Source organism: Bos mutus, chromosome 29, assembly GCF_027580195.1.
Source record: "Bos mutus isolate GX-2022 chromosome 29, NWIPB_WYAK_1.1, whole genome shotgun sequence".
In the NCBI taxonomy this organism is placed as follows: Eukaryota; Metazoa; Chordata; class Mammalia; order Artiodactyla; family Bovidae; genus Bos; species Bos mutus.
Genome location: NC_091645.1, coordinates 25,750,359 through 25,761,662, shown reverse-complemented (window position 1 = coordinate 25,761,662; position 11,304 = coordinate 25,750,359). Strand labels below are relative to the sequence as shown.

Genomic DNA, 11,304 nt, shown 5'->3' with positions numbered 1-11,304 from the left:
CAAGGACATGCCTCAATTTCTGGGCTGAGCAACAGAAGGAACAATGATGTCATCTACTGAAATGGAGAGGCCTGAGGGTGAAGAGTTCTGGAGGCAGACGAGAGTTCCCTTTGGGACACACCAAGTGTGAGATCTCTGGAAGCCATCCAAGCAGAGGTGTCTATAAACACAGATCTGGGAAATCAGGTTCTGAGCAGGGAGGTATCCTTTTCAGAGCCATCAGCATATAGATACTATTTGGTACACTTGTTGGGGAGAATATAGACACAAAAAGTGAAAAAAAAAAGTAAGAATCCAGAACCAAGTCTGAAGCACCCTTAGGGTTTGGGGAGATGAAAAGACTCAGCTAAGGAGATAAAGGAAATTAAAGGGAAACAAAAGGAGGGTAAACAAAAGCCAAGAGAGAACCTACCAGAAAGGAGGGAGAAGACAACTGTGCTGAGCATGTCTCAGAGCCTTCCTAATATGAAAAAGGAACTTGTCAGTTAGCACCATGGAGGTCAGCGGTGACTAGAGCTGTTTTGCTGAGCGGTGGGGACAGAGGTCAGGCTGGTGTGGGTTCTAGTGTGAGTCAGAAGTGAGGAAGCAGAACATGCAGGTGAGCACACTTTCAAGTTTGAAGACAAAAGGAAGAGAAAAATGCTCAAGAGTGAGAACTAATGTGGACTGAAGTCTGGGTTTTCAATGTGGGAATTTATTAAGGAAGCAGATACCAAGGGTAAGGAGTCTGCAAGGCACTGTTCGCATGAGGAGAACAAGCTATGGTGTGTCTGTAACCAGTCAGGCATCTCTTGGGCACAAGGGCTCTCATGCTGGAGATCCGTGGAGGAGAGAGTCCCCGCCTCTGAAACTCTCGGTCTTAAAAACACATCCCTGCTCTCCTGGAGTCAGACACACCAGCCTGCAGTCCTGGCTGCTCACCTACTACAGGTGTGACCTGGAGCAAGGTCCAGATCACTTATCTCCAAGCCTCATTTCTTCAACTGAGACCTGCAAAGCCTTTGTGGTAAATCAAATAACACGTGTAGAGTTAGAACATTTACAATGAAAGAAAATGACTCAGCTTCGCACACCCCAGCAGAGTTTGGCTCGCCATCAGTCTGTGCTTCTGAGGAGGCTTGTCTTAAACTGCATTGGAAGTGTGTATCCACATAACTGACATTCACCCTAGAAGTGAAAATAGCATTTTGTTTGACCCAAAGATAGTGAGGATAAAGGTAAGGGAAACTCATCTGAGAATGATTTCTTAGATAAAATGAGCTGAGACCAGTTAACAGTTGAGTCAGGGGTAGGCTCTGGTGTTGATGAGAAATAACTGGAGTCTAAGATGCAGTTTCCAGGACAGGTGTCATGGGACTCGTCTTCCCAAAGCAAATGTGCCTTCTTGATTTGGGAAGAGATCCCTGGGGATAAGGCCTGGCGTGAGGTGGGTCAGGATGCAACCGGCTGGGCAGTGGAGAGTCGGGACACAGAGAGGCCTGAGGCAGCAACACAGTGACTGGGGCGGAAGAAGTGGGGATGGGGCTGCCCAGGCGTGTGCCAGGGTCAGGCCCCAGCCACTGAGGAGCCCAGCGTGATGGCCAGTGCTCTCCCAGCGCAGGCTTACTCAGGAGGAGAAATGGGGTTCTGAGAGTCCCGGGGCTCAATGGGGTCGTGTGAGCACAGGGCAGGGTCCAGGTCGCCAGGGATTCCTGGGGCCCTGTGGTCACAGGCTCGTCCTCCCCAGAGCTTTAACTGTCCATATGGTGCCAGCAGGCCTTTCTCCCCAGAGTCTGACTCGAAGACTCCAGCTTCCATCAACATGTTCAGTTCCACAAACATTTATTGGGCACCTCTGGGTACCTGTCTCAGTTCCTGGGGTGACAGAGCTCAGTGACACTATTTCCCTGTTTTTGGAGAAGCGTGGTGTGGCTCATAGCCTCGTCCCTCCAGAACAGAGGGAGCAGGATCAGTATTTCTTCGGCAGGCCCGCAGGTCTGAAGTGATCTGGGTCTTGGCCACTCCGGCCCCATTCCTCAGCTCTCCGGTTAGACACCTGGTCCTCCAACCCATAGCTGTCTCCAAGGTAAATCTGGTATAAGAATCCTTGAAGGTACTCCCCGACATTGCTGGAAGGAAGGGAGACAGGAGAATTTCAGCTGGGTCGCTTGAGACAGCTTTGTCCTCTGACTCCTTTCTCCTCTTGCAGACAGAGAAGTGTGTTTGAGAGGAGGCTAGAAAAGCCCATCCTCAGGAAGGAGGGCTAAAATACACACCCTATTGGGCAAAGCCCTGGTTACTGGTTCTTCGAATACCCTGAATCAGGCTTCTTTAGTGACTCCTCGCTTTCTCCTTGGCAGTGAGGGGAGACACCTCCGCACCCATATCCTGCCCTGGCTCTGCTGGCCATGCAGGTGCCGAGAGCGGGGGCAGGAGGAAGATGGGCCACAGAGCCCCCTGACTCTCTGGAAACAGACAGGCGCCGCTCAGCGCCCTCAGGACCCCCTGTTACCTGATTATTTTTGCAGCCCAGACACCGCCAGGGCCCCTTTGAGCAGCCTCGTAGTTCCCTCGAGCGCGGAAGTATCTGCCTGAATTCTGGACATTGGCGTTTCTCATGTCCCAGTAGGCTCTCCACAAGTCCGAAGCCCCTGTCAGGAGACAAAACAACAACAGTAACATGGGGACATGTTGGAGAAGTCGGGGGATAAGAATTCTCCCCTACTTTTCAGATTTTGACTCTTGACAAAGTGATCCTTTGAAATCCTAGATTGAGATGCATAGTCCTTACTGTGGATCGGATCCCGGTGTAACTGTAAGGCGAGCCCTTTACAGTTCGATTGAATTGGGTGGGACTGTGGTGCTCTGGAAATGGCAACCCACTCCAGTGTTCTTGCCTGGAGAATCCCAGGGACGGAGGAGCCTGGTAGGCTGCAGTCTAGGGTCGCTAAGAGGCAGACACGACTGAGCGACTTCACTTTCACTTTTCACTTTCATGCATTGGAGAAGGAAATGGCAACCCACTCCAGTATTCTTGCCTGGAGAATCCCAGGGACAGGGGAGCCTGGTGGGCTGCCGTCCATGGGGTCGCACAGAGTCGGACACGACTAAAGCGACTTAGCAGCAGCAGCAGCAAGGAATAAAATATTCTTTACTATGTGCAGAGAAACTTTGCAGTGGCCCCCCAAAACTCTTTTTAAAAACTGATATTCAGGATTTCCCTGGTGGTACAGGGATTGGAGTCCACCTGCCAACACAGGGGACATGGGTTTGATCTCTAGTCTGGGAGGATTTCACATGCCACCGAGCAACTACACACACCACATGCCTGAACTACTGAGCCCACGCTCTAGAGCCCACAAGCCACAGCTCCTGAGTCTGTGTGCCTGGAGCCTGTGCTCAGCAACAAGAGAAGCTGCCACAATGAGAAGCCTGTGCTCTGCAATGAAGAGTAGCCCCCACTCGCTGTAGAGAAAGCCCTCGTGCAACAGTGAAGGCCCGGCGCAACCAAAATAAGTAAATAACTTTTAAAAACTGATATTCAAATAAAACAGGTGAAGAACAAGGACCTACCATGCAGTACCTGCGTGTGTGTTCAGTAGTGTCCGACTCTTTGTGACCCTATGGACTGTAGCCCTGTGAACTGTAGCCCATCAGGCTCCTCCGTCCATGGGGTTTCCCAGGCAAGAATACTGGAGAGGGTTGCCACTTCCTCCTCCAGGGGATCTTCCCGAGCCAGGGATAGAACCTGCGTCTCTTGTGTCTCCTGCATTGGCAGGTGGATTCTTTACCACTGAGCCACATGGGAAGTCCCACTATATAGCACAGGGGACTATATTCAATATACTGTAAAACCTATAATGGAAAAGAATCTGAAAAGGAATATATATACACACACACACTACTGAATCACTTTGCTATATACCTGAAACACTATAAATCGACTATACTTCAATAAAAATAAATAAAAAAAATTTTAATGGAAATCTTTTTTTAAAAAAACCTGGTATTCAGAGAATACAATGAAAAAGAAAGAATAGCACATGAGTTCAAAATCAGAAAGACTGAATTTGTCAAATATCAAGACAAAAATTATAAAGAATTCAGTTGCAAAATTAATAGCATCACCTCCAGTCCTGCATAAGGATCTTAAATGTCAGCACTCCATTGTAACAATTAAAAAGCTGAACAGATTGAAAATGCAGCAACTCTTCTTGGATCCATAAGAGGGGGAGGACACAGGGCATAGCATTGCTTCCAAGGCTGGAGAGACAAACAGACCGACATAGAGAAAGGAGGCCTTTTGGACCAGAAACTCAGGAGCAGAAACCGGTGAGTGAACCTGTGCTGAAGGTAGAAAGACCCAAACCAGAACTGACAAGTTGCAGGAGGTTCTGTGGAGACAACTCTGAGACTAAAACCTCCTGGGGGGCCCAGCTATTATTGGGCCCCATAATATTGTGACAGTTACCTTCAAGAGCTCAACCAGATTCTCACAGAAAATATTGTTTAAAAATTTCCAACCATTTCACGCCAGTCAGAATGGCTGCTATCCAAAAGTCTACAAGCAATAAATGCTGGAGAGGGTGTGGAGAAAAGGGAACCCTCTTACACTGTTGGTGGGAATGCAAACTAGTACAGCCACTATGGAGAACAGTGTGGGGATTCCTTAAAAAACTGGAAATAGAACTGCCATATGACCCAGCAATCCCACTGATGGGCATACACACCAAGGAAACCAGAATTGAAAGAGACATGTGTACCCCAATGTTCATCACAACATTGTTTATAATATCCAGGACATGGAAGCAACCTAGATGTCCATCAGCAGATGAATGGATAAGAAAGCTGTGGTACATATACACAATGGAGTGTTACTCAGCCATTAAAAAGAATATATTTGAATCAGTTCTAATGAGGTGGATGAAACTGGAGCCTATTATACAGAACGAAGTAAGCCAGAAGAGAAAAACACCAATACAGTATACTAACGCATATATATGGAATCTAGAAAGATGGTAATGATAACTGTGTATGCGAGACAGCAAAAGAGACACAGATGTATAGAACAGTCTTTTGGACTCTGTGGGAGAGGGCAAGGGTGGGATGATTTGGAAGAATGGCATTGAAACAAGTATATTATATGTGAAATGGATCACCAGTCCAAGTTCAATGCATGAGACAGAGTGCTCAGGGCTGGTGCACTGGGATGACCCTGAGGGATGGGCTGGGGAGGGAGGTGGGAGGGGGGTTCAGGATGGTGAACACAAGTACACCCATAGTGGATCCATGTCAATGTATGGCAAAACCACTACAATACTGTAAAGTAATTAGCCTCCAATTAAAATAAATAAATTTATATTTTAAAAAATTTCCCTTGGGCTGCTGCTCACAGGAGGAGAGGAAAAGGAACCATTTTGAAACATGCCAGAGTTCTCTGTTCTCAATAGGCCTCCCTCAGAAAACTCTGTATTATCAGAATCTAAGTGACCTGGGGAAAGGAAATAACCAGCTCCAGCCCACTCCTGCCATCCTGCCCCAGTTGAAGGGTAGAAAAAGCCAGAAATACCTGTGAGGTTCACAGTCCAGAGCCACGGGCTCGTCAAAAACTACTGAGATCTCGTCATAGGACTGGGCTTCCCAGGCGGTGCTAGTGGTAAAGAACCCACCTGACAATGCAGGGGACATAAGAGACAGGGGTCGATCCCTGAGTTGGGAAGATCCCCGGAGGAGGGCATGGCAACCCACTCCAGTGTTCTTGCCTATTAGAATCCATGGACAGAGGAGCCTGCAGGCTACAGTCCATGGGGTTGCAAAGAATCAGACACGACTGAAGCAACTTAGCACATGGCACACAGTAATGCTTCCCCAATCTCCAGATGACTAAAGGCAGCCTATTTAGAGCAGTTCCTTCTATCATGTACATCAAGTCTGGTTCTTAAGAAAAAATTACAAAGCATACCAAAAGGCAAACAACACAGTTAAAAGAGCCATGGAAGGCATCGGAACCAGGCCTCGTAGGGATGTTGGAATTACCAGACTGGGAATTTAAAACACCTATGATTAATACTCTAAGAGATCAAAAGACAAAGTAGTCAACATGCAAGAATGGATGGGTAATGTAAGCAGAGAGATAGAATTGCTAAGAAAGAAGAAACTAATGCTAGAGATGAAAAAAACATGGAAGCAACCTAGATGTCCATCAGCAGAGGAATGGATAAGAAAGCTGTGGTACATATACACAATGGGGTATTACTCAGCCATTAAAAAGAAGACATTTGAATCAGTTCTAATGAGGTGGATGAAACTGGAGCCTATTATACAGAGTGAAGTAAGCCAGAAAGAAAAACACCAATACAGTATACTAACGCATATATATGAAATTTAGAAAGATGGTAACGATAACCCTGTATGCGAGACAGCAAAAGAGACACAGGTGTATAGAACAGTCTTTTGGACTCTATGGGAGAGGGAGAAGTTGGGATGATTTGGGAGAATGGCACTGAAACATGTATAATATCATATATGAAACGAATCGCCAGTTCAGGTTCGATACAGGATGCTTGGGGCTGGTGCACTGGGATGACTCGGAGGGATGGTACAGGGAGGGAGGTGGGAGGGGGGTTCAGGATGGGGAACATGTGTACGTCTGTGACAGATTCATGTTGATGTGTGGCAGAACCAATACAATATTGTAAAGTAAAAAAAATTTTTTTAATTAAAAAAACACCATAACAGAAATAAGGAATGCATTCTGTTGGCTTATTGGCAGAATAGACACGGTTGAGAAAAGAATCTCCACGACAGAAGATATCTCATTAGAATACTCAAAAATCAAAGGGCAGAGAATGAAGATTGCCAAAACCAGGACAGAATACACAAGCACCATGGTGTCTTAAAAAGAAATCTTTTGATCTCTTAGAGTATTAAGACACAACGACAAAAGGTATAACATATGTGTGTGGGATAACCAGAAGCAAAGAAACAGAGAAAGGAAGACAGGAAATATTTGAAATGATAATGACCTAGAAGTCCCCAAATTAATGTCAGACATGAACCACAGACCCAGGAAGCTCAGAAAACACCAAGCAGAATGAAAAAAAGAAACCCTTAAAACCTCCCCTGCAAAAAATCTACACTTGGGCATATACAGAAAATCAATGATTTTTTTTAAAAAATTCTGAAAGAAGTCAAAAGAAAACAAAAGATACCTATAGAAGAACAAAGACAAGAATTACATGACTTCTCCTTAGAACTCATGCAAACAAAAGAGAATAGAGCGAAATATTTAGTGCTGAGAGAAAAACCACCAACCTAAAATTCTGTACCCTGTGAAGTTACACTTTAAAAGTGAAGGAGAAAGAAAGACTTTCTCAAAAAATTAAGGAAATTTGTTGGCAATAGACCTGCCTTGAAAGAAATGCTAAAAGATGTTCTTCAGAGAGAAGGAAAATAGTACAGGTCAGAAACTCAGATGTACATAAAAAAGGAAGAGCACTGAAGAAGAAATACTGAAAATAAAACAAAATTAAGAACAATACATGCAGATCAAAGTATTGCAACAATTGACCACATCATTTTCTTGTTTTAACAAGTAGCCAATAAGCTTCATTTCCCATCAAGAATGGCAGGTTGGGGGCTTCCCTGGTGGTCCAGTGGTTAGGAATCTGCCTGCCAATGCAGGGGACACATAGTCCCCACAAGTATCCCTGGTCCGGGGAGATCCCACATACCTCAGAGCAACTAAGCCCCTGTGTCACAATTACCGAAGCATACGCACCTACAGCCTACACACCTACAGCCTACGCACCTACAGCCTACGCACCTACAGCCTACGCACCTACAGCCTACGCACCTACAGCCTACACACCTACAGCCTATACACCTACAGCCTATGCACCTACAGCCTGCGCACCTACAGCCTACGCACCTACAGCCTGCACTCTGCAACAAGAGAAGCCACCACCACGAGAAAACCTGCACACTGCAGCAAAGAGGAGCCCCCCACCCCTCACCACAGCTAGAGAAAGCCTGTACAGCAACAAAGACACATCACAGCCAAAATAAGTAAACCAATAAATCTTTAAGAATAATTATAAAAGAATGGCAGATTAGGTTTGCTTCCTGGCTTTATCTCAGTCCTAACACGGCAGATCAGTGGGAATTTGCTCTTTTTATTGTGTGGATAGGCATTAGGGCTTGATTTCCATGAGCTCTGCCTTGCAACCATTGGCCGTTTGCTTGGGTACAGAATGGGATCTTCCTTCCAAGCACAGGTCTTCTCTTTCCCAGGCACCCTCTCTCCCCAGAGTAGGGCATGACGTTTATTCAGGTCACCCTTTCCCTGGACATTCCACCCTTGGGGACATACCAAGTTCACAGGTAAACTTCAAGACTGGAAAAATTTGAGTTATGAGTCCCCACAAGTATTCTTGCCCAGGAAATCCCATGGACAGGGGAACCTGGCAGGCTGCAGTCCATGCGGTTGCAAAAGAGTTGGAGATGACTTAGCAACTAAACAGCGACAAGGAGCTCACCCCTTGGAAGTCCTGGCTGCCTTGGAAGTCCTACTCGCTGCCCACTACCATCAAGGACAGGCTGGGTTCAAAGCATCTTTGACCTGGGGTCTGGAGAAGCCCGTGGTGGGTGCTGAGTCAGACCAGCATGGAAGGAGAAACCCTCCAGCTCTCACCCATTTGTGGTTTTTCAAAGGAGTAGCCACATCTGACAGGTGTGTGGTGTGTGGCCTCTGCTCAGAGTGAATCCTGGGGTCAGCTGGGTGTGCCCTTCATCCTCTGGGGCTCTTACCTTGCACAGCCTCCTTGAAGAATGAATACCAGCTGTCACCGGTGACTCCCATGATCAAGGTACAGAAAAGAATGCCTATTAAAAGCTTCATTGTGCTGATGTGAAAGAAAGAGAAGGTCAGAGATGCACAACTATGATATATAAGATAGACATATGTTTTGCGATTTTGAATTTCAAAGATAGCTTAGTTCCCAATTCCCATTTACTCTTTTTAGAATTATTACTATAGGAAAACTTGAAGTAGGTTTTAGGAAGAAGCATAAACCCTTAATTCTCAGTCCAGATCTCTAGAAAGACTAAGAGGGTTCTACCAGTGTTTTATTTGTTCGTGGCCAATCTGTCATCCAGTAAAGAAGAATAAAGTAGATTCATAACCTTTCCTGAGGTCCTGCTCTGCCCAGCAGACCCAATAATGAGTAGAAAACACTTCTCCCCAACTGAAATTTATCAATTATGGGAGAAAAGGCTCTCCAAATAGAAAAACAACAGAATTACTCCCCAGAAGAGAGTCTCACCTGTGTCCTTTCTCCAGCTGAAATTCAGTAGTTGGTATCTCTCCTGGCTTTGGTGTTAGTGGGCAGAGAGGTCTTAAATCCAGTGTGCACTGGTGATGTCCCTCTTGCTCAATTCTTCTGTGTAAACAAATTAGCATATTGAATAATAGCATTTCCTTATTCTCAAGCAGCTTTTTTCAAATGAGTCATTAAAGACATTTGTGTTCTGGCAGTTTTTCCTAATTGACTTATTCTATTTTTAGTTGTATTTGAACAGAAGAGAGTTGTATTTGAAGAATCAAGTGTGGGAGGACATGGGTTCTTCTCCACTTTACTCCCTTCTCATCCCTGTTTGGAAAAGGATCTCCCCCCACCCCCAACAAGATTACACATCGGTATTATGCTGTTAAGAGGTGATCAATATGATTAGCAAAGGAAATGTTTACTTCTCTCTTGGGATTTCTGTCAAAGGTATGTGAGGACACAGGACAAGCAAGATTTGTCAACTCCACCAGCAATGATATGAGGTAATGATTAATGATTCTGGGAGAACAGAAGGAACGGCATGAAGTAGGGTAGAAACCTGTACTGTATCGAGGTACTGTACTGTATCCTCGATACAGATTAAAACCAGTACCCTCGAGGCAGTACCCTCGATACAGATTAAAACAAAAAAAAAACAAAAAGATCTGTGTGTGTGTGTGTGTGTGTGTACATCCCTTTCATACAAATATACATTGTTTTGTACTCTTTTAACTTAATATATCTTGGAGGTCCTCCATGGGTTTTGCTTTTTTAAAAAAAAAAATAGCTACACAGCATTCTATTGTATGGATGGACCACAATTTATACAACACTGATGGCCATTTTGTATGTTTCTAGTCTTCTGTTAATGCAAATAACCATGAACTTTTAACTCTGTGTGTGTGCGTATATATATATATACGCACACACATGTATATATGATAAATTTCTAAAAAAGGAATTATAGGGGGAAAGTGTGGCTCTTTACATTTATTTATATATGTTGCAAATTGCCTTCTGTCAGTAGCTCTATAAATCTTCAGTCCCACCAGAAATGTCCCACAGCATCTCCCAAACAACCGTCTATCAAACTTTTTGGTCTTTGAAATTTTGGTAAATAAAATATAATTCAGTGTAATTTAATTTGCATTTCTATTGTTATGAGTTTGGTTTCACAGTTCTTCCTCTGTATAAGAACCATTTGTATTTTCTAGCAAATGTGAATTCATTTCTTGTATTTTAATATTTGTATTGGTTTGTTGGATTTTTTTATCAATTTGTAAGAACTTTTTTATATAGAAAAAATTAGAACTTTATGAGTAACAAACACTTTCCCAGCTTATTATTTACCCTTTGATTATGGTTGCTCATGTTTACCAAAATTTTCCTTATATTCTTGTCTTTTTTTTAGTCTTTTCTTTAGTTTCTTCTGAATTTTGTCCTATAGCTAGAGAGGCTTTCCTGCTTTGATTTATAAAATAATTTTTCCATGTGTTCTCTATGAATTATATATTTTATTATTTATTTAAAAATATTTAGTACATTTGGAACTTGACCTAACATCATTTGGAAAGTATATTTTCAATTTCAAGATGGCCACCCAGTTGTCTCAATCCCATCCGTTGACTAGTCCCTGTTTTACCCATTAGTTTGACAGGCAACTTTTAAAGCTAAATTACCATATACACTTGTGTCTAATTCTGAGTTGTGAGAATCAAGTTTTCTATGTTTAGGTCAGTACTGTCTCATTCTATTTATTGAGGCTTTATTCAATGCACTAAATGCCTTTATCATTCTTCCTTTTCAGAGGAAGTAGTTGGGATTTACTTTCTATAATTTTTTAAACTTATTTTTGTATCCAGAAGCACAGCTGATTGATTAAACAATGTTCGTGGCTCATGCACCTGTCCCAGTGCTCTCCTTGACTGTGGCGATGTTTCAGCTGGTGTCTGGGGTGTCCAGGAGTCCCATTCCACAGCTATATTCTCTCTTAAACCCA

At 43.9% G+C, this 11,304-nt stretch overlaps 1 protein-coding gene across 2 annotated transcripts; it reads right to left on the bottom strand.

Moving 5' to 3' along the window:
- Positions 1-1,948: 1,948 nt before the first annotated feature.
- On the bottom strand, positions 1,949-8,878 carry LOC102267022 (serum amyloid A-4 protein). Of its 2 annotated transcripts, none has more exons than XM_014478139.2 (3): positions 8,788-8,878; positions 2,492-2,630; positions 1,949-2,108 (listed from the first exon to the last, which is right to left on the bottom strand). In XM_014478139.2, the coding sequence occupies exons 1-3, from the start codon at positions 8,876-8,878 to the stop codon at positions 1,949-1,951; spliced, it is 390 nt and encodes a 129-aa protein (XP_014333625.2). The 2 variants fall into 2 exon arrangements, with proteins under 2 accessions (XP_014333625.2, XP_070221117.1); XM_070365016.1 differs by having other exon boundaries at positions 1,949-2,000.
- Between the last annotated feature and the right edge of the window lie 2,426 nt (positions 8,879-11,304).

What these genes read in the sequence shown, in the direction of transcription:
- LOC102267022 (XM_014478139.2), bottom strand. Translation starts at nt 8,878, where the DNA reads ATGAAGCTTTTAATAGGCATTCTTTTCTGTACCTTGATCATGGGAGTC. An exon ending in CTTCAAGGAGGCTGTGCAAG is followed by an intron (nt 2,631 to 8,787) that starts GTAAGAGCCCCA and finishes GTCTCCTGACAG; the next exon opens with GGGCTTCGGACTTGTGGAGA. An exon ending in TGGGCTGCAAAAATAATCAG is followed by an intron (nt 2,109 to 2,491) that starts GTAACAGGGGGT and finishes CCTTCCTTCCAG; the next exon opens with CAATGTCGGGGAGTACCTTC.